Source organism: Fundulus heteroclitus, unplaced genomic scaffold (assembly GCF_011125445.2).
Source record: "Fundulus heteroclitus isolate FHET01 unplaced genomic scaffold, MU-UCD_Fhet_4.1 scaffold_76, whole genome shotgun sequence".
NCBI lineage: Eukaryota > Metazoa > Chordata > Actinopteri > Cyprinodontiformes > Fundulidae > Fundulus > Fundulus heteroclitus.
The window spans coordinates 146,502-169,384 of record NW_023397208.1 but is presented as its reverse complement, the minus strand read 5'-3'; the positions used below and the strand labels follow the sequence as shown (position 1 = coordinate 169,384).

General features: G+C 39.7%; 1 protein-coding gene across 4 annotated transcripts in view; it reads right to left on the bottom strand.

Annotated features, from left to right (window-relative positions):
• The window catches only part of LOC105929055 (1-phosphatidylinositol 4,5-bisphosphate phosphodiesterase beta-1), a 164,748-nt gene that overhangs the window by 107,561 nt on the left and 34,304 nt on the right, over positions 1 to 22,883 (bottom strand). For all 4 annotated transcript variants that reach the window (XM_021318590.2, XM_036134178.1, XM_021318589.2 and 1 more), the window contains exon 3: positions 13,157 to 13,225. In XM_021318590.2, coding sequence (XP_021174265.2) covers positions 13,157 to 13,225 — 69 coding nt within the window. The remainder of the gene's footprint in view (positions 1 to 13,156; positions 13,226 to 22,883) is intronic.

Below are 22,883 nucleotides of genomic sequence, written 5' to 3'. Positions count from 1 at the left end.
AAAACAGGAACAGTTCATCTCTAAAATAACACTTACACATCCTGCACTTGAAATAAAACGATGGAGATGAATTGTTCCTATTTTAAATGGAAAAATCTTATTCCATTGGCAAATAGTCTTATTTACCTGCTCTAATCAAGGAAAAATACACTCATTTCAAGAAATTTTTACTTATTTTTAGTTCTGTTTTTGCAGTGAGATAGCATTGAAACTGGTGCTTGTAACATGACAACATGTGAAAATGTTCAAGGGGTAAACGTATGACACTGTTGTTCTGTTTGGAGGCAACCCAGAGCTGAGCGGAGAAAAAAAACAAGATTAACAGAGAATAAATCATGGACAACTGAGTGAAAATCTTAAAATTACCCCCACCCTCTATTTCTGTATGTTATTGCATGTTGGTGAGGTTTTATCAGGTTATTTCAATTAGTTTAGCAATTGATGAAAAAAAGCATACATCTGCAAAAGATGCACTTTTGTGCTGCTTCTTAAGTATTTAGCAAGACGGCAATCACTGGATTCACAGAGAAAGTCTCTCAGCGACACCAGCCTCTTTTTTCATCCTCGTCGTCTCTGTTTCAGCAGCTCATTTATTCAGCCATGATTTTCCACATTCATCATGATCCACCGGCTCTGTCTCCTGTTCGCGGAGAACAGGACAGCTCCTTTAGAAGTCCAAAGAGAGGCTGTAGACGTCACCTTCGATTTCTCAGCGGGTGATAATGAGATGACTTGCTTCACACTTGGGGAATTCATCTGTGTGTGGGAATTACCAATGTAATTGACTGAAGAATCAAACCCAGACCCATCAGGGTCTATCACGCTAGCCTTTTCTTTTCTTCTTCGCAACATTGCCTCAGCTCTCATCCCCTGACCGGCAGCTTGCATCAATCCGTGAAGCTGATCAATTTTTTTTCTCCATGGTTGATGACGAACGGCTGCAGTCTCTTTAATGAAAGTCCATCAGTCAATGTGGCCGTTTACTTTAATCACCTCTTTCTGCAACCTGCCATTCGCCCTGTGGCCAAACCCACGGATGAAAACGACGGCTAAGAGCATTCATGGCCAATCTCTTCTTCACATATTGGCACTGACTGAACTAATTTTATCAGAGTGAAACTGACAGACCAACTGTGAAGGGGTAGAGGGAGGCAAATAGGAAGAGACAATACATGCTTTTATTGTGTGACGCATGTTTATGACAGTGATCTGCATTGCTAAGAGACTGAAGTAGTGTTGTATCTTTGTTTCCTCATGGGTTTTTAGAGCAGAGCGTGGAAGTTCAAGAACTGGAAAGTGTCAGAAAGCTGAGTGCATTCATGACCAAAAATGTTTATGCAGACATACATAAGAAAACACAAGGAGTGATCTATTCATTCATTAACATTCCCCATAATGTTTTCCCCTCCTTGTCTGCTAACTTGTCTGAGCTCAAAATGTTAATATTGTTTAGAGCAAAGCAAAAATTATGTACCAACACAATAATTTTTCACATTATATTTTTGGATGTTTTGACAGCTAGAGATTGGCACAATACCAGTCAACCCAGAAGGATTAGGTATAGAACATTGAAGATTTTTTGTAAAATAATCATTTCAAAAGGTAATATCAGTGTTTTACGTAACAATACAAGTTATGTAACATTTACCTAATTACCATTAGGTAAAATTTTGTAAAATGCTTATTACAAAATACTGTATTTTTTGGACTATAAGTCAATTTTTGACAGTGCGCCTTATAACCCAGCATACCTTGTGTGTGATTTCTTATTGTGCTTAATAACTGATTTTATGTGGGACAATGCGCTCAAAAATCTGTAGAAATGTAGAAGTACGACTTTGGTAAGCAATGAAGCCGCTCCGCTCAACAGATATCCGGAGCATTACGATATGCTGTGTCACTACCTGATCAGCCCCACAGACAATATACTATATACATAGATGCCTCATTAAGTGCTGTAGCGCATCTTGCATCACCCCCATCATGGATTGGTTTCTCCTACTCCAGGGTGGCATAGGAGCCGACGATAATAAACACAGAGGGAGCAACTTTTCCCGTATTTTCCGCAACTTGCGGTTGCAATAGCCGATGCTAAATACTGAAAGAAGTTCACGTAGAGTAGATCACAATTATGAGCTGAGATTGGTTCTGAAGATGTGTTTTTACTTGGTGAGGACATTGCAGAAACCCAACCGATGGACCATAATTCCATGCAAATTAACTTGTCTCTGTATTAAACAAACTAAGGCTGAATGTACCCTGGGGTTACAGAGTGACAGCACATGCAGGAAGCTGTGAAAAACATTTCTTTGTCAAGGGTCTTAAAAGGATCCACGATTAAATGTTGGCCTAAATAAGATGTAATTTCCTATTAACTTAAAAATTGCTGTTTGCAATATGTAAAAACTCATGATTGATCAGATTGTTGGCTGTAACGTTTCTGGCACTGGAGCTGCTGATTGCAATCAGCGCACCTGTGCTTCTCTCCGCCCTAGCTGCTTATAAGCTCTGCTCCTCGCAGCCTCCAGTGCCAGAACGTCTCTAGCCATACGGTGAGCGCTTCCAGCCTTGTTACTGAGTTCCTGTCTGCCTGTCGTCCTGTTCTGCCTCTGTTTTTGAAACCAGTCTGCCCCCTTTTGGATTTGTCTGCCTGCCTGGGTTCTGCCTGTCAGCCTCAGAGACCCGGATTGCCTCTCCGTGTTTCTGACCCCCGCCTGTCTGTGAGTAACAAGATTGCCTGCCCCCGTTCTGTCTGTGCTTTTTGGATTTTGGACCCGGACCTGGATTTGGATGCTCTGTTGGATTCTCCCTTGGAAAACCGCTGCCTGGATTAAACGGATTCCCCCTGGACAAAGACCCGGACTGGACCTGGATAAAGAGCCTTGGATAACCCCCTCTCGGACCCCATCAACATCTGGAGTCAGAGTTCTGCCCACAGTGCGGCCAGGTTAGTGACCCTGCTTCTCTCTCATCTGCCCGTCTGTTCCTGCTGGTCACTAACCTATCACTCTGCCTTCAGGAGTTGCCAGTCGCAGAGTGCGAGCCGTGCCAGGGGACCGCGCCGCCAGCGTCTAAATAAAGACTGTTAAAGTGTTTTACTCACTCGTTTTCTTGGGTCCATCCAAATTCTTCACAGTTGGCTACTTGTTTGATCAGACTGTTGGCTAATAAAACAAAACTGCAACTTTTAGAGTGGCCTTTTATTGTGGGCAGTCTAAGGCACACCAGTGCACTAATCATGGTGTCTAATCAGCATCTTGATATGGTACACCTGTGAGGTGAGATGGATTATCTCAGTAAAGGAGAAGTTCTCACTATCACAGATTTAGACTGGTTTGTGAACGATATTTGAGGGAGATGGTGATATTGTGTATGTGGAAAAAGTTTTAGATCTTTGAGTTCATCTCCTAAAAAATGGGAGCAAAACCAAAAGTGTTGCGTTTATATTTTTGTAGAGTGTAAATGCACGGGGGCACGTGAGACCCATCCAAGATGGCTGCATTGCTTAAACGTTAGCTCCAACAGGTAACGGTGGTTTTTGAGGCGTCTACATATATAATGTCTATGATCGGCCCCATAAAAGGACTTCTACCTGACTGTAATGTCTACGAGACTCACTCGGATAATTATGAGAGGGATCCGGGCATCCTTGATGCCGAAATCGCACAGCTGTTTAACTCAGACACTGAAGATAAAGACTTCAATGGATTTATGTAAGAGGAATGAATTAATTTTCTTTACCGGTATTTGTTGTTACAACTGAATTGGATAAAGTTTGATTTACTCAACTGTGTTATTTTGTCTAATGTGTGTGGAGGTAGAGAGAGACAAATAGGCGGAGCCAATAAATACTTTATGCATGTTTATCACAGTGATCTGCTTTGCTAAGAGATTGAAGTAAGATTGTATCTTTGCTTCCTCATGGGTTTTTACACAGAGCTTGCAACTTCCACGCTCCACTCAAATTGACATTATTTAAAGCAATTCTGATCAAATCTTTTATATTCTCTGGCTGAATAAACATATCAATATATTGCTTTCTAAGAACATAACCCAACAAAACCACTCCAATTTTCAGATACCAAGAGACCAATGTTTAGAGATCATTATTTAATGAAATTCATTATTTTCTCTGAACAGCCCTATAAAACTTTGATTCACAGTTTGGTTAAGATACAAGAAACATGAAATGCAGTAGCTTGATAAAGTTTTTTGAGATTTACTTGAAAATTTGTGGTAAAATTTGTAATTCAAACAGGTTTTATCTAGGATCAGATTTAAAGAACCAACATCTCAAGGCAAATTATTCCCTTCTAAACATTTAGAAGACATACTTTCAAAGATAGGAAACCCCCCTTCAAACTCACCTTAGCGTCAAATGATCAGCATTTAAAATAGCAAAAGCCCAAGCCCACTATTAGTAGAAACCACGAACCAATTTAGGATTGCCAGAACAATCAATATTTTAATCTAATCATGACCAAAAAAAGTTCATGATCATAGTTCTGGAAATTTACAGCTACTGCAACACGGCAAGTACATCCACAGATGAGCCATTTTTAGTGAAAAAGTGTTGTTTTGGAGGTATTTTGCTTACAAGGCAGAAAAGCTAGAAAAACCAAAGGGTGTTAATACAACCTTTTGCCAGCTCTTCTACACAAGCGTGGCTGCAAAGTGGAGTGGTATCACAAACTTGGTGAATTATCTAAAAGATCACCTCTCAGATGTTTATGAGGAAAGTATAAATTGAAGTGGAAAAAAACAGCTACCCTCATTAATCCTCTGATGAGTTGTAAAAATAAATTAGAAGCTATGACTAATCACAAAATGAGTATTGCTAAAGATGTTATAAAACCTCACAAAACCTTTTTTTTTTTGTAGACTCAACCTGAAGCTGACAAAAGTTAACAAGAAATTATCCAAAGAAACTGCTGACTCTAGTTGACCTGCAAAGGAAATGTGATGCAGCATGACCAGAAACTGAACCTGAACCATCGTTTCATCTGCATGGACCAGATCCTTCTATACACTCTTACCAAACCTGTTTTCCAAACGCTAGTTGAACTGAATCGAAGATACATACTTAGGGCAATTAGCAATTTTAGCTGGTCTACTGGTTTGCTGTACAGGAAAGCAAACCTTTTCTTTTCTAAATGGCTGAAGACGTGCTTGCTAACTATTGGTTTTGCCCTCATTAAGGCAATACAAGTCTTAGTAAAAGTGTTACGGGTTATTGCATTTTTCTGATCTTTATTAGAAAGAAACCCTGCACCTTTAAATAATGTTTTTTTTTAGCTGGTTTGATATGGTGTCATGTACAGGTTATTTTTCTTGGTGCTGGTATAGACTTTTAAATCTTATTACCATAGCAACCCTAATCTAAATGACCAAATCATGTGAAGATGACCTTATGACTAGATATAAACTTGTGGAATAAATCAGACCTGGGATGATTTATTTTATATCACTGTGTAGATCCTGTACAGATGAGACCATGAAATAAAATGGTAAACGTGACATTAGGAAGGATTATAGTCATATTACTGTTACAGTGTTGCATTGCATTATTGGCATATACTAAAAAATAACACTGTTACCGAATATCCTTTTGCACATGCACAGACACAGAGAGAGAAAAATCAATCATCATCTGAGTGGCTGTTCTGTAATATGGCCCTAATGGATTTGGTCAAAATCCATCATATTGTATAATTTGGGATCAACAGCACTAACATAATTTCATAGTAGGAAGGTAAAAACAGTTTTCGATTCTTCTCGTGGTATACTGCTGTAATGCTTCCTGTGATGAGCATGTCTTCCTTTTTCCAATAAACTGCAGAGTAAAATACACCAAACGACTCATTGTTTTCTCACATTTCAACGCGGTTTCAACTTTTTACAGTGTGGCATTGTCCAGGGTCACACAGAGGACCTGCCCACTCTTTAAATCGATGAATATGAAAGGCTGTGATTGTTGCAGCTGAGGCTCATGCTGTGACCCTCTTCCAGGTCAATACACAGCGGACTGATTAGATGATGAAATAAACAGACAGAGAGCTTTGTGCATCTTAAAAAAACAGAGAACAAAGAGATTAAAAGCATCTTTCTGGTTGTTCTGGAACATGAAAAGGACAATACATATTTGATCTTGCTGTAAAACGCAGCTTTCTAAGAGAGGTTGACAAGCTAAAACGAATGCCAGGGCACTGACATTTCACTGTCGCACGGTTGCTGCAGGTACGTTTTAATCACGATAAAAAACATTTGATGAAACAGCTGCTTTGAATATGCAATCAATAGGCCAGCTAGATTGGTTGAGACAGGCCTGACAGTAGCTCTATGTGTTTTCAGGGGAACTGCTTGGGACTTTCTGCTGTGCTAGATTGAGCTTTAGTTGGTTGGCCACACAGAGCAGGAGTGATAAAGACTTGCTGGTCTCTCTCAGATCCTGTTACATTCTCAGGGACACACAAGCTGCTCTGTGTTAGGAAGTAATCCTTGCAGCTGTAAGGTTAGACTGCAACAAAGGTAGCAGCCACTTCTCCTTACCTCACAGTCAGAGACAAAGGGGACCACAGCTTTTTAGTAGAAGGGTCGTTTTTTTTTTTTTCCGTGACACTTATGCACAGCACAAAGTCTATCTTTAAAACGGGAATAAAGGATTGCCTTACTCATTCTGATTTTAGCTACATGCTTGTTCTCAAGGAACATGATTTTTTTCCTTCAAAGAAAGTACTTTTCAAGCTCTTTTGTTATTGTGGTGACTTAAGGAGCGTTTGACAGTTCAACATATTATGTTTCTTTACTTTACCTATTGGTTACATCTCAACCTGCAATTTCAATGTTTTTTTCTCTTATTTTATAATACAAATACACATTAAATAGTGAAAGCTGGTGAGGTGAAATGAAAAAATCTTTACAAAAAAATAAATATAGAAAAATGTATAAAAGAAACCTGAAAACTGAGAACAGTTATGCACATTTAATTTTTTTTTTATGTTGTCTGAGTTGTTGTTTGCTTTATAATAAATAAAATACAACCTCAAAGTTTTAGGCATGTTCTGTTCATTTTACTCTCGAACAACATAATTTTAATTCCGGGTTATGAGGCAACAAAACATGAAAAAAGCCTACAGAGGTGTATAATTTTGCAAGGCACTGTATGTCCTTGAGCAAAGAGCATGAATATTGAGATGTTAATTAGATTTTTGTCCTCAATTCATATAAAGGAACACCTCCTGAAACCAGAAGGACAACAAAATGCTAAGCTAGTTGTAATGCAAGGTGTACATAAAAGCGGAGAGATGCAATGCACTTTATGGTTGGTGCTCAAGTGAAAGGAACATGTTGTGCGGGAACAAGCCAATATGCTGATCTAATAAAGGGATGATACGAAAAGATGGTTTGGAACACGGGGGATTATTATTCAGCTATAATACAGGGATTTATACATAACAAAAAGTAGCTTGTAGAATATCTGTAATTGAAATGATCTACAAGTGAAAATGAAAACTCAATGAAACAAAACTATGGAACAGCACAAAACAAACATGTCAACACCAACTTTAGGAGCCACATCAGAGCCCAATGACCACATCAGATGGTAGAATTGCTCTTTGTATGACCATTTATCTCTTGTTAATGCAGAAGAGATTTTGGCCAAAACCTTCTTACAGTGTTGCGTAAGTTTGTTATAGGATGGGAGGCATTTATTTCTGTAGAACCCTCTTAACATTTTCTTTTCCACCATTCAGTTAGAAAAAGCTTTTACATACATAACATGGTCTTCTATTTGCCAAATTTCAGCTTTCAGATAAATCTAACGTTTGATGCTAGGATACGCTCATGCAGAAAATCATGCCAACTGAAGCTTGAAGAGTCTGACATAAACCTCTCATATGGACTGAAACATTTAGGAGTTTTATAAACCTTTCAATACTGAGGGGCAGCAACAGCAGCATTTCTGAGATCAATGCAGAAGTTATTTTTTTTTTCTTCATTTTGTGGCATAAGAATCAACAAACAGCTAAATGTTCTGGTAGCATAGAGGTGATAATAATCAGAAAAGGGTTTAATTAGCTACTTTGTGAGGGTGTAATGAGTTGAAAAAATGCTGCTTAATTGTTTTTTGACAGCAGGATTTATCATGTGAAATAAAATTGAAACAATTTTTTTTATAGAAACATTAAAGCCTCTTTCTTGGAGGTATTTAGAAAGATAAAACGTGACAGTTTAGGACCTACGTTTAAAATGTAATAATATGGACAGACTTAAAGCTAGAGTAGATTTTTCCATATGTTTCCCAAGTCCCTTTTTGAATAACTGTGCATGCACAAGACCATCTTACCTTGCTCTTCTGCTCTTCAGGGGGTTTGTGCGAAAAAAATCTCCTAAATCCACTCTTGTCATTTCTTTATACCGATCCCTTCCTCTTCTTCTAATAAACATGTACGTGGTTCACTTCTTGCAACTCTTAGCCAAGTTCAAAGTCTACAGTGAGAGCAGCTGAGCTACAATGACCGGCTAATCGCTAAGCTAACCGGTAACTTAACCACTAACTAACCGGATACATAAACACTAGAAGTGTGCATGCGCAGCCAGCAAGCAGAGACTCAGAAGGAAAGAGCACGGACACTGGCGTTACGTGAGCTTGTCAGAATGACTGGCATGTGAGATAACCAATAGATAAGGTGATACCCCCGGAACTTAAGGGACAGACGGGGTATATAACGTCTATGGGTGAGAGCAAGAATAAAACTCTGACAAGTCCATGCCATTCGGACTGAATAGCAGAGATTGCTTATAGTTTTTACAGGCCTGCAGCTCCCACAGATAATATTTTTTGTGAATATATAATTAACTACTTTCAGGATGGAAGGACGATTTTACCCAGTACAAGAAAAGTGTTTCTGAACAGGATTACCAATTATAGCTTTAAGGGGTTAAACTCAATTCATATGAACATTAACGCTCAATATAGCCCGTTCTCAACAAGTAGACGACCCTGTGATCGTTTCCAGAGGTCCCACAAAAATGTTATTAGGTCTGATTGTCGCACATCTCCAGTAGTTCTGTCTACTGCAACCAATAACTGTCTGCCTTGTTACAAAGTATGGCATGTTACTTTGTTACTGTGTAACAAGGCAACACGTCTTCATGCCATAAAAGCACGTGTCAAAAAGTTTATTTACACAGTTTTCTTTGAATTTACCTGGCCAATCTGTCAATTGATCGTATCTACATGAAATAAATGATGGGTGGTGCTGTGCTTTGATCCACCACCGAGTTATTATGTGAGTTATTTGGGAAGTTATCATATAAAGCTCCCCTCTTGTAAACCCCCCCTTCTAATCAGCCTTAATGATGGCAGAGGGAGGACAAATGCTAATCAGCATCCACAGCTCCTGCTTTGTTAAACGAAAGTCTCCAATTTTGTCCCTATTTGTTATTTTACTCAGTGCACATATTTCTGCTCCCTGCGTGGGATCTGCCTGTGGAAACATAATCAGTGTGAGAAAAATAGCAATGCACTTCCTGCCATGGCATGTATTTGTGTTGTTTGTCTTCATATAGCAGACACATGAATGGCAACTGAGCAAAAGCAGCCAGTGGGCAGGGCGGCAGAAGCTCATGTGGGGTCACGCAAGATTTCCATACACTGCGGCGAGTCAATTAACACACTTGTGTGCTCAAAAAAACAAAAAAAAACAATGGTCCACAAAGAGAAATTCAGATGTTGCTCAAAGACAATGCCTAATGACTTGAGGTCCAGACGAGCTCTTGGGGAAGGAAGATTAATATCAAAGAGGCAAACAAAACAAGCCTTTTCATCTGGAGCTCGTTTCAGGTTTGTCTGTTGGTAATAATGGTGTCCGACTCTGACAGCAATCAGCTGAGACACAGGACCCTTGAGTTGCACAATAAAAGCACTTCTGAAGCTTTCTGTCGACATGTCATCACAAGTCCCAACCTCTCATCTCGCTTCGGTGAGTGTGGTGTTTTTCTGCAATTTGCATAAATGAATCAATGCTGCTACAGCAGCTCTTAGATGAGAACAGAGAGCAGTAGATTGTGACAAGAGAGCAGTAAAAACTTCCATTCTCTGAAGATTTCTCTATTTTTTTAGATTTTATTGGCTTGAATTTTGCCTAATGTTTATATTTTTCTGCTTCTCTCTTTATGCGCTATTCTTAATGCACTGCAATTTCATATTAAGGATGGGCTAGATGCTCAAAAGGTGACAAATCAGCCAACAGCTTAGATTGAATATAGACAAACTAATCAATTTCTCTGAGTAATTAACCAGGTAAGGACAGTCATCTGCACAGATTGGCTGTTTGAAGAAGTTTGAAGTTAGCAATTCTTTGCATCATCTTTGCAACAGGTTTAAAAATAAAGTGGAAACACAAAGGCGTGAGGAGCTACGAAGAGGAAACTGCAGCTTGAACAGTGAGTCAGACGTTTTTTTTTCTCCTGAGTGAGCCTTTGGACACTTTATTTCAATTTATGTCAAATTGACCTCCTGTAGAGAAAAAGTGGCTTTCCCCTTATCTGGTGTAGTTTTACGTTTTGAAGTATGAAGTCAGAAAGTTATAATTTGACAAACTAAATGTGATACATTGTTTTATACTTTATGAATACCTCTGTCCAATAACCTGGAAAAATGATTCTCATTAAAAAGTAAACAGTGCTTTTAGAAGTGGTGCTTTTTGCAGTAAAAGTAAAAGTCTAGTTTCAAATACAGTGAAATTGTTCTAGGTTGATTTTAGTTGACTTTATATTAAAAATATTGAAAACCTCTTTGGCCTGGTCACTCAGGAACCAAATAATCATGGGACTTTGTCAAGTTCCTAGTCTTTCTTCGGGCCTGACAACTGGTGAGCTGTATTGGACATTGTAAATGAGTCTCCCCCAAATATCTTATGGAGAGTGAAGGGAAAGGATTTGGTTGGGCGGCCATGCTTGACAAATTCAGGTATATGTGGGCTCTTCTGATGGCTTTGGTCTCCTGGATTGGACTATTTGGCAGCAAACCTGGAGTTAGCCTCTCAGAGCTTTGAGCATTAATCCTCAAATTCTTCAATCTACTGACTCACCTTATATTGCCATCTCAAGCAAGGAAGTGATAATTCTAGTTATTCCGGAGAAATCAGTAGTTTGGAGAAAATACAGAAAATGGAATAGGTCCAGCCTGCATATCTTCAGAATATCTGAAATTACTGTGATATTTGTGTGTCTTCTAATACCTTATTGTGTTTCACTGCTCTAAAATACACCCTTTTAAATAAGGTAGTGTGGAGAAAGGTCTGAATATGAGTCTACGCAGTAATCCTCCCAGAGCCTTCTTTTTAACGCTATTTTTAAAACCTGCAAAACATGAAAACTCTGCTGTATGCTTCTAACTGACATAAGATGTTGACTTCACATCATCTATCGGGTCGTTCTTCATTCCTATAATCCTGCCTTTTGGCCTTCTGCTGAGCCGGCAGACAAAGAAAACTCTTGCACCCTTTGCCTTGAATCTTTCAAATTGCCTTCATCTTCAACAATCTCCTCAGTGGTCTCCCTTTTCTTCTCCATTCACTTCATCTCATCAGCTCCTCAGACGTTATATGTCTCATCGGTGCTCCCATTACAATGCCCAGGGTGCACAACATCTCTGCAACTCCATCTGCCAGTAATGGATTTCCAATTCTTTGGCAATGACACATGTCACATGGTCATGCCTTCTTCTCCCTTGGCAATATCTCTCTGTAAGCTGTTTAGAAATGCATGAATCTTCTCATTCCCTCAAACTCCCCATACACAAAGAGCTTACTGCTCAACACCCACCTCAGCTGTCACGCAGAGTCAACCTGATAAAACTGTTGCTGCCATCCAGGCTCAGCCTAAGAATAACAACGTCCAAAAGGTTTTTGTAACTTGTTGGGGTTGGGGGTGTTGAGGTGTTTGAGAGGAGGCGAGGATAGAAATCCTGTAAATGGTACTGTTATTATTGTCGAAGTTTTTATATTTATTTACTATTTCTTTTATTTTTTTGAAATTGTACACAAGAACACGTCGATTTTATTTCAATTACACCACCAGCAGAGTAGTGCCCTCTCCTGCAAAAACACCTGGAGGCCCTTGTTAAATCTCAGTCATTACATCCACTTGAACTTATTTCAGTCTCATCTTGGAAAGTAGACAGTGTGTGATTCATGGTCAGGCTGACACCCACACACGAAATTCATTCTCTGTGCAAGAATAACCAACATTCACATCATCAAAAGGAAAAAAAAAAACGTCAGAGCACCCCGATAACAATGTGGTGTGTTCCTAGAGACATTAGAAAAAAAAGTTTTAATCCACACCACCATCCCCTTTACTGCATCATTTGCACCCTTTGGAAAGATGTGTTCAAAAGTCTTAAAATAAATGGTTGTTATGGCGACAATGTGATTTGAAGATGCCATTTCTTGCTGCAGTTTCTAATGGTGAGCTTTGAAGATTTTATCATGTCCCTTAACCTCCTACTCACTGGCAGGATGGAGTGAGTTGCTTATCTAGCCTAGTTGTTAAAAGTTTCAGCTGCTTTAAAGTTTTTAATTAATGCTCTAATTACAGACATGGGTATGCTTAAGTGAGTACCTAACACCATATAACCATATAACCTATAACCATTTACTCACTCATGAAGATAAACTCACACATGCCTAATACAATGGCATGTTCTCTTGTCTTTCTAATTTTGAAGGGTAAGATAAGTTAGCCCGATTGTCTCCTCAGGGAAGCCATAGCATACAAATTCAAACGTTCTCAATGCCTCAAAAAGAAAAAGTATAAATTATAAAACATTTTCAGTTAAATTAATCTCAGGTAGCTGTCAGACACACACACACACACACACACACACACACACACACACACACACACACACACACACACACACACACACATCTGAGCATCTGAATACATCTAATCTACAGCTGGATTTTCAAAAATATTGATTGTGTGATTATGGTACAACATTGAAGCATGGATCTATTTTTAAGTCTCTTTATACATCTTTTTTAGGATGTCAATATGTTTTTAGGTGGCTTTATATCGTAGTCTAGTGCAAGATAAAACTCCATATACATGGCAGATGACACAAATGTGTGAACTGTTGTCTTACCTTTGGTGTTTTAGTGCACTTTCCATTTCTGGCATCTTTTATGTATGCAATATCCAGCAGGTCTGTGTCCTGAAAAGTAGAAGAAAGCAGATGGATTGGTTTTACGACTATACAACTGTTTTTTTTTTATGGTTTCAAAGCTGTTTCAGAGTAGAAGGACATGATATATTCCTTAAAGATACTAAGATCTCATTAATTGAAAACATTTCAGGAACCCTCTGAAATTCACCTGTGCGGGTATATGTGTGTGTGTTTATGAGAGTGTGTGTTTATAAGAGTGTGCATGCGTGCGTGCGTGCGTGCGTGAAAGTAGCTTCAATATCTTATGACATGGCAGTAATTCAGTGACAACTGACTCTGCTCAGCAAACGTGTCACAAAAAAGAACAAAAGAATACGATTTTCAATTTCTTTAAAGGCCTCCCAAGCACTGATAGACAGACTTGCAATAAGGTTTTATAAATAAATACAGAGGAATACATCTACAAAAAACAAACAGAACAATTTTCATAAGGAATACCATCAAAATCTGCACCAGACCACTAAAATCAAATTTGTGTAGAAGAAAAAAGGGAACTAGACGCAACACATTTTAAACGTGAGCAATGTCCGCCTGCTGCATGATGCTTTGATGTATCATCTTATACTGGCTTGGGAGGACTCAGCTGTGCGAGTTTACTGGCCAAGCTATAATGAACTCAGCTTTAAATATAAACCCTAAGATCAAATTCTAAAAGGTTATTCCTGGTCCCAACCTGAGCCCTCTAAAGCCTTGTTTTTCATGTTTCACAGTTTCTTAAAACAAACTTCCACCTCAGCAGTTAGAGTTAAATTACCTGTTTCTTTATTGATCATTTTTTTTGAAAAAGGCAGTTTCTTTGTCAATCTATGTAGCACGTTTAGGACACAGGACAGAGTTCATCTTAAAAAAATAAACATTTGACCCTACATACAGTTGAACTGTACCACATATTTACATGCACTACACTAAAAAGACAACCTTTCTGTCCCTCACTGTCTAATTATAAATTACACTAAACCTTTCTTGTTTTATGTCGGTAGTATATCAATATTGTCTCCACTTGTTAAATGCCAGAATGGTGAGTTAAAAAAAAGTTTTTGGATTTTCTTCAAAGTCATAAATGTACATACTTTTCTTAGTATTTAGTGGAAGTATCTTTTAAATGGCCTTGACAACAAATGTGGATGGGGTTGGAGGGGTTTGAACCGGTTTTCCAAATATGATAGTAGATCCATATCATTAACGTATCCAATCATTTTACTGAGGAGGGACATTTGGCCTGACCAAACAACAAGCTGACGTAATTTTTTCATGAAATTCTTGGAGAATTTACATATGTAGCAACATCAACTACATGAAAGGGTTTATACAGTGATGCCATGGCACCTGTAACAGTACTGCTTGGTTCAAGCGTTTTGGGTATAAATCTAAAAGTTTCCTAAGCCAGTGTAAATATTTTGGTCAGTTCTTCCTGACTGAACTGAATCAGGTTACACACCTTTTAAGCTCTGCCAAAAAAATTTCTATGGGACAGAGATTGGGACATGCGATGGCCATATCAAAACGCTAACTTTTTTTGTCTTTTTTTCCGTTTTGTTATGAATTTGGAATAAGAAGACAAAATGACTTCTAAGCAAGGGAAAGGACTAAAATTGGTATATTCAAAATAAGCCTAAAGAAATTAACTAATGTGGAAACATTTTAGTAACATTGATGAACACAGAAAAATTTTCTGTATATGGCAACCCTTTAGAACATGAATAAATAACAAGAGAAGGGCCAAAACGTAAGCACAAAGGAAAACAACGGCCTCCAGAATCTAGAACAGTAGTTGCTGCTACTGCTGTTGAAGGTGCTGGGGATGCTGAAAAAAAAGCCTGTGTTCGGAGGTGCTGAGGAGAGGCTGAAGATTAGGAGGCCTGAGGAAAGGTCTGGGAGTGCTAAAGTTTTGGCCAGTTTTCAGAGGTGACAATGAGCAGCCTCTAGAGCTCAGAGGTGAAAGTTGGGGTTCTGGTGCTCAGACGCAAGTTGAGGTTAGGTTAGGGATCTGATGCTCTGAGGAGACAAGGAGGAGGCTCAGGTGCTGAAAGGTGCACAGAGGTAGTTGTACGAGTCACGCTCTGCAGACTTTCTGCAGACTGCTGGAAGGTGCTAAAGAAGCAGGGGGAAAGCACTGAAGACGTGTGGATTCAGGAAAGCTGAAGAGCAACCTGTGATGAGTAGCTAGCTTGGATTCCAGAGGCCTGAGACAAGCTCAGAGATGATGGGGCCGGAGTGAAGGTGTTAATCATTCCCTACAGAACGGGAGGCAAGAGACCCCCCCCCCCCCCCACACACACACACACCTCATCAGCTTTGAGACATCTCAATGACAGGTGGTGGAGAATACTGAAGCTGTGGCAAATGAGGCATGGTTGCCAGATCTGTTGACCACTGGGATCCAACAGTGAATATCTCTGCCAAAGCGCTATAGCGGTGAGTCTAAATTGCCACTAGTTTTATTTTCTGGTCACAATGAGGGAAAAGTCTAAACCATTTCTCAACCCAGATCTTTATATGATTGGCCACCTCTAACTGCTGAGCATTGGTAAGTTTTTCATTAAGACAGAAATCATAATGGTCTTGAACAGTGCGAACAGGACATGGAGCACAGAGATTACTTGCCTAATGCCCAACCGCAATGGGGCGGGGAAGGTGCGTTTGGCTCAGCTCTTATACTATGTCGGGACAGCGGTAGGACCGGGTAAATACCTCTTGTTGCGCTAAACTTTTTTACTCCATCATGATAAACTGAAATCGGGGACATTTCCGGGACAGCTTTTTCTGGAGACAGGTCACCCAAAAAGGGGACATCTAATAACCCTATTCTTCACCGTGTGCCACAACAACAACCTGTCCCTGATTGGTTGAACCAGAAACAGTTAATCTCTCTCTTTATGTATCCATTGACCTATCAAGTCCTTGCTTAATTCCAAATGTGTCTGCATTTAATTCAAACAAATAAACAAGTGAAACAAATACAGAAATTGCAGCTGCCCACATTGCTGTCGATACTTTCCTTTGGTAACTCTTTCTAAAATCGGTCAGCATTATCTTAGCCACCATCTCTATGAGAGCCAGCGCATGAGGTGGAAAATTAACCAGAGTCAACCATGAGTTCCCTTAGCATTATCTGAGGAGACGAGAGCCAACGGGGGCTTGACTCTATTTCTAGCCACAACACAGTTATCTGATCAACTCTGTGAGGTGGGTGGAAAATTGCACCTGACCATACTTCCTTATCTGCAGATGCATACACAGTGTGAGAACTCTGTCAGCAAAGAATATTAATTATCTTATTTCCATATGTACGATTTTCTGCCTGGATGAAATGAACAACACAAATAGATGCAGGGATAGCAAATTTCTTTCAATATTTTCCCAAATATTAAAAGCATAATATATACCTTCATAAAAGATATCCAGAGGCAAAATCTACCAAACAAAAACTTTTCAGCTCAGCAATTTTAGATTCCTGCAGAGGATGGAAATATGTGAATCTTGGCTTCAACTGATGTGATGTAAAAGTTATTTGGGTTGCGACAGTGTGTGTAGCATCAATAAGTCTGTCCCTGTTTGCCTAGAAAAAAAGCCTTTGAGTCAAAGGTTAACACCTAAACTGGGCCTGCCTTTGAAGTCTCTTTAGAGAGATGAAGCTCCACATGGGGTCTTGGTGCAACCGTGGAGCTTCAGGAAATATCTTGCTGATAGAGTTCTTTTTGTGACCTGTAGTCCTGTAGAGCCGACACAGCTTTGATCTGGTTAAACGTCATCTGTTAACCTATAAAGATGACTTCTAAAAGGTAAAGCAGTCTTCATGGGTTACAAACAGCTTGAATGAGTGACCGCTGTCATATTCTTTGCATCATTACCAGTATCAGTCTTCAGTTTTTGATAAATGCTGTTAACATCTACTCAATGTCCTCAAATTTGATTTATTTTAACTGAACAATGGTAGACATTGCAGTTGGTTTATCAAAGTAATTTTTTAAACTAGCTGTTTGAACCTTTTTTCTCAGAGATGACTTTTAATTTTCTTGGACAGATGTCCTTTATCTTCTCATGAAATTCATCTCTTTATTCATCACTCTCCCTCATGTCATGCTCTCTGTCCCCCGTTCAGCTCTTGGGTCCTTTCTATGTGGAAAAAAAAAAACAGTGAGCGTGGTTCCAAAGCCTATTAAGAACCACGGCACATTCAGGAAGCAAGCAGGGCCAGCGGGGAGAGAAACAACAGAAATTAATGAACATGCTTAACCTGCACTGGCCTCGGGCGCTGTTTTCCATGTCTGTTTGTGTCTGCAGTGGTATGCACCATTTGCAACAAGCTTCCTCCTAAAATGAAACACATAAGTGGCAAGACCATTTTCCCTGACCTGATTTGAGACAGAACGTTCCTTCTCTTCAGACACTGTGTGCATGTACAGTTAGAGTCAGAAGTTTGCATACTCTCATGGTGGGCATGAATTGTCACATCAATTTTTATATTTAAAAATGTCGAACTATTCTATTTCCAGGAGCAAACAATTATACAAAAGCAACCTAAATCAATTGCAAAATGATGAAAAGGGGTGGACACGTGTGGATCTCTAATCCACAAAGGCTCAAATTTATACAAATTTACAGGCTCAATTACATAAACAAACTCCAACTAATCCCTCAACAAATTGCAGAGAAACCACATACGTTATGCAGCCATCACGAGTCCTAGCATAACTCTCACTTAGATATTTTAGTACTCTTATCATCAGAATTTGTTGAGCTGGTTTAAACTGTTTTGTTTTCTGGCAGTAAAAAGGCTTTTAAGCACATTTCCTACATTTTTAATAAGGTGGAGTTGTAGAAGCATATTGCTATTCTGCGTGACCAGTTCCAGAAATGATTTTGATGCCTAAAAGGCAATCATGGGATATTTAGGAGAAAAAAAACAGGAACTACTAAGACTCAAACAGAAACTAAAAAATATTTTAAAACCTGTGTCACTCATGGTACAATGTTAGGAAAGTTACATCACCATGCACTGTGACGGTGTTGACCACACAAGACACCCCGCTCCACAATTAATACATTCAATCTTGACTAAAATTTGCAGCTAGCCCCATGGACAACTCGATGCATTTTGGAGGAAAGTTTAATCACCAGATTAGATGACGAAGTGAGTCTTTAAGAAAATTCAAATACTTCTGGATTATATGTAAACTTTTGCCGATATGTAAAATTGATACAGTGACATTTTCACTGGCACTTTTATGTAGGGATGAACCGTTTGCATCTAAAGAAATTTCATGTAAATTATTTGTCTTCAAGCAAGAACTACAGGTAGCTTTGAAAAAAAAAAATCTTATGACAGAAGGTTCGTCAGCCCTTTGAAGTGACAAGTTTTCACAGCTTTACTTGCACAGGTGGTAAGTGTGTGAACCGATGGGACAGAACAGGGTAGGGAATATCAAGAAAACATGTAATGGAAGACTAAGATTGAAAGAAAGATAGCAGAAAGTAGGAAGACTGACATACACAGGTTGCCTTGCTCATTAGCCAGCAGCAAGCTTGACAGCCTGCAGGTTCAGAATGTACTTCCGCAGGGTTCAAAAGCTCCACTGAGAAAAGAAACATGCAAGACGTAAGGGCAGTAAGGGCAGCGGGGAGGAAAAGGTGACATAACACAGAAAACTAAGGGTTAGATGCCGGCTCCAGAAGTAGTGTAGTAAAAAATATACCGCAGCTGCCACCCTGAGTCATGTTATAATGTAGTAAATGTTATAGTTATAGTATAGTGGATCGTTTAAATTGTGCATATTTATAATGAAAAAAAATACTATATCATCCCACATCAGATACATGTCCATGTCTTGAATTAAGTTAACGGCTAATGAGAAATGCACTAATTAGACAAACTGGTGTGCCATGTCAGGAGGCCCTTAACGCCCTCATGCCATCCCTAGGAAAATATTAATAACTTGTAAATAATTATGCATAAAAGGACTGCATTGTACAAACAAAAATAATATATTTTAACAATGTTTCCTCATAAGTGCTTTCACAGCCTTATAGACTGGGTCGAAAGATGCTTGCCATGGAAGTGACCCCATTATGATAAACAGAGCTATTACTTATATGTAACAAAAGACCCTAAAGCTGTGCAGGTGCTGTGCACATCTCTGTAAGTGGTCCTTCACCGACACTCAGCTGCCTGGAAACATCCTGTTACAAGGGAAAGTGGTTCGTGGAGAGCTGTGCTTGAACTTGTTTGAGAGTTGCATCCTCTCTGCTGCAACACTCATAGGTTCCTGTGGAGCTTGAGGTTCTCAAACTTTATGGTCAAAAAATCCAAATCTGATTTCATGGTATGGCTGAAGGTCTGGAACAGTATTGGATGAACATATCCCACTGATTATATTGCTTACCGGCACATTATGCCTGAAACTGCTATGATCCCTGGGTGTTAGGTTCTGCTTTGTGTTTGTGTTCTCACCATACGCAGTGTTCATTATTATTTCTTCCTCAGCTGCACCTAATTTCCTCCAATTTGCTCATCTAGTTTCTTTGTCATCTTGCTTACCACCTTAGTATTTAAACACTTGACTTCTGTTTTATTTTGTTGCTAAACTTGCAGCTCCCTATTGTAGCCTATGACTGTTTCCCTGTCCATTCTCCGTGTGCTATTCTTCTCATTCCAAGGTGTAAGTTTTGTCTTTACGCTTCACCTCTGGTTAAGTCTGCATTTAGGTAATTTTGCTAACTGGATTTGGACCGAGTAGATTCATCCTCTTATGAAGAAAATTTCAGAAACATAGTGAGAGTCAGACGGTGACCCAGCCTGGCAATCCCTGGGAGCTTTCATGTTCAGCAGCAAATTGAATCCATCAGCTGTGTGTATGAATTCCCCTTTTTCCTCCTCAGGGCCTAGAGGAGCTGTTAAAGGAAGATAGGGGGAGCTACCAGGAAGCATGGCCAGAGATCGTCCAACAGTCATCTCCACCTCAGCTGCAGCTTTAACTTCATTCAGCGCTGTCTGGTTTGGCGCCTACTGTTACTTCCCTCTCTGTTTGCTACAGACGGTGCCATTGGCTGGCTACCTTTACTCCTATTCTTGAGTGCCTCCGCTCCTGACCCCAAGGCTCCAGCTGATACCTTCCAGGAAACGTTTTAAATCTGACCGTCACTACCATTTTCTTGCAGCAGATGCTTCCACCACTCCTGCTCAGTAGGTTCATGTCTACGGCTTAGTCCACACATAGCCATCTGGGAAACGAATATATTTTTATGCGTTTTGGCCTTTCATCCACACAAAGACTCTGTTTTACAGCAGTAAAGACAATTATTTCTGAAAAGTCCAGCCAAAGTGGAGATATCTGAAAACGGTGTTTGGATGTTTGCGTGTGTATGGCAAAACTGAGTTTTAGGGTCCCACGCATCAAACTCCGTGACAAATAATGTCTATAATGCTGATGTCACATGTCAGCGTTATAGACTAGGCCATGCAGTGAAGGAAAAATTGAACCAGAAAATTGAATGTTCTGGTCTGGTGTTTAAAATGTTTTACAAAAGTTTTGAATTGAAGCCGCGGTAGGGAGTTGTGAGAAAACTGTGGACTTGAACTGTGGACCGTGCCTGAAAATTTGACCAACCAAATATTAGAAGTCCACAGTCCACTCCACAGCTCCACCCCACAACAGAGCCTGCTGTGAACATAGAAGCTAGTAAACATAGCTAACTGTTACACTTAGCAATGAGCTACAGGGTAAAATGAGATTTGTGCTATCACCAGTGAGGCTGTAACTGTTGATATACTAGTTGTTTATTGCGGTTTATTTTGTTGGGTTTACCCTTCTTGTAAAGCATTTGTCATGCCTCTCTGTGAAAACGTGCTTAATAAATTAACTTTTACTTACACTGACTGCAAAGGACAGTCAGGACTGCAGAAAAGATCATCAGAGCCCACCTGCCCTTCTTGCAGGACGCGCAAATTTCCAAAGTCAAGAATCAGGCAAGAAGAATCACTCCAGATTCATCTTATCCCGTTCACAACATGTTCCAAGTTATCCCCTCTGATAGGCGCTAAAGAGCACTGTGCGCCAAAACCAACAGAATCAGGAACAGTTTCATCCCATAAGCCATCACTCCAAAAAAAAACAGCTGACTCTGACACTGTGTTAAAATAAATAATCATGTGCAATAACCCAGTAACTCTGCCTCTATTCAGCCACCTGTTTACTGGCTACCACTTATCAGTTATTTATCCACTATTCTCTATTGCAGTGCTGTTCATATTGTCATTTTGTATATACTATACACCAAATCCACTTACCTCATGTACATAAAACCACATCATTATCAGCACTCGTCACATTGTGGACATGTATGTTTGTATGTGTATGTGCACCTGTACATCACTTCTCCCTCTGACATGTACACAGTAATAACAATAATGGTAATAATAAATACTCTTGCATTCTTTGCACTCTGCTCATTGGACTATCAATCTATCCATTTTGTTTATAGTGCGTTCATAAGTGTTTTCTATACTGCATACTGTGTTTGATTTTTATTACTGCATTATTGTGTTATTGTATAAGGAAGCACATAGTGAGCATTGTACAATCCAGAGTCAAAGTCCTAGTATGTGTACAGATACCTGATTTATTACCTATCTGCAAATAAAGCAGATTCTGATACTTACTTCCTGATAGGATTGGGCAATGTTTGGACCCAATAGATGTTACACAGACAGTCCAACTCCACCAGGATGGAACATCAATATCTGCTAAGGCCAGAAGGTTTGCTGTGTCTCAAAGCACAGTCTCAAGAGCATGGAGGAGATTCCAGCCAGGTCGTGACTCTGGGAGAGCTGGACAGGGTCAGGGGTCATTGACCAATCAGCAGGTCCGGTATCTACTCCTTTGTGTAAGGGGGAACAGGATGAGTACTGCCAGAGCCCTACAAATTGACCTCCAGTGGGCAGCTGGCATGAATGCCTCTGATCAAACCCTTAGAAACAGGCTTCAAGAGGGTGGCCTGGGGACCTTTAGTTGATCAAGTGCACACTGCCTGGTACCTGGCATTTACCAGAGAACACCAGAATTGGCAGGGTATGCATTAGAGCCCCGTTCTTTTCATGGATGAGAACAGGTTAATGACAGATGTGAAAGTGCCTGGAGAAGCTGCGGAGAGTGTTATGCTGCCTGCAACATTATTGATGTTCATGACTGGTTTAGTAGTGGGTCGGTGTTGGTCTGTGGAGGCATATCAATGTGGGTATGCACAGACCTGTACCAATAAATGATGGCACCCTAACTGCAGGTATCAGGATGAAATCCTTAGATCCTTAGAACCACTCTTGCTGGTGCAGTGGGTCCTTTGTTCCTCCTGGTGCATAATTTTGCCGGACATCATGTGGCAAGAGTATGCAGGCAGTTCATGGAGAATGAAGGAATTGATACTATTGACTTACCTCCATGCTACCCTGACTTAAAACCAATAGAACATCTGTGCAACAGCACATCATGTGTAGGTTCATCCGACGGCACAGGGTTGCACTAGCCTGGCGCATCAATTTCTCAGTTTCACATTTATAGTGACTTCCAAAAAAGACCTCTGTAAGCTGATAATTTTCTTTTTCATCAAAAGATGGATATAAACTTAAATCTCACACTTTCAGCACAACATG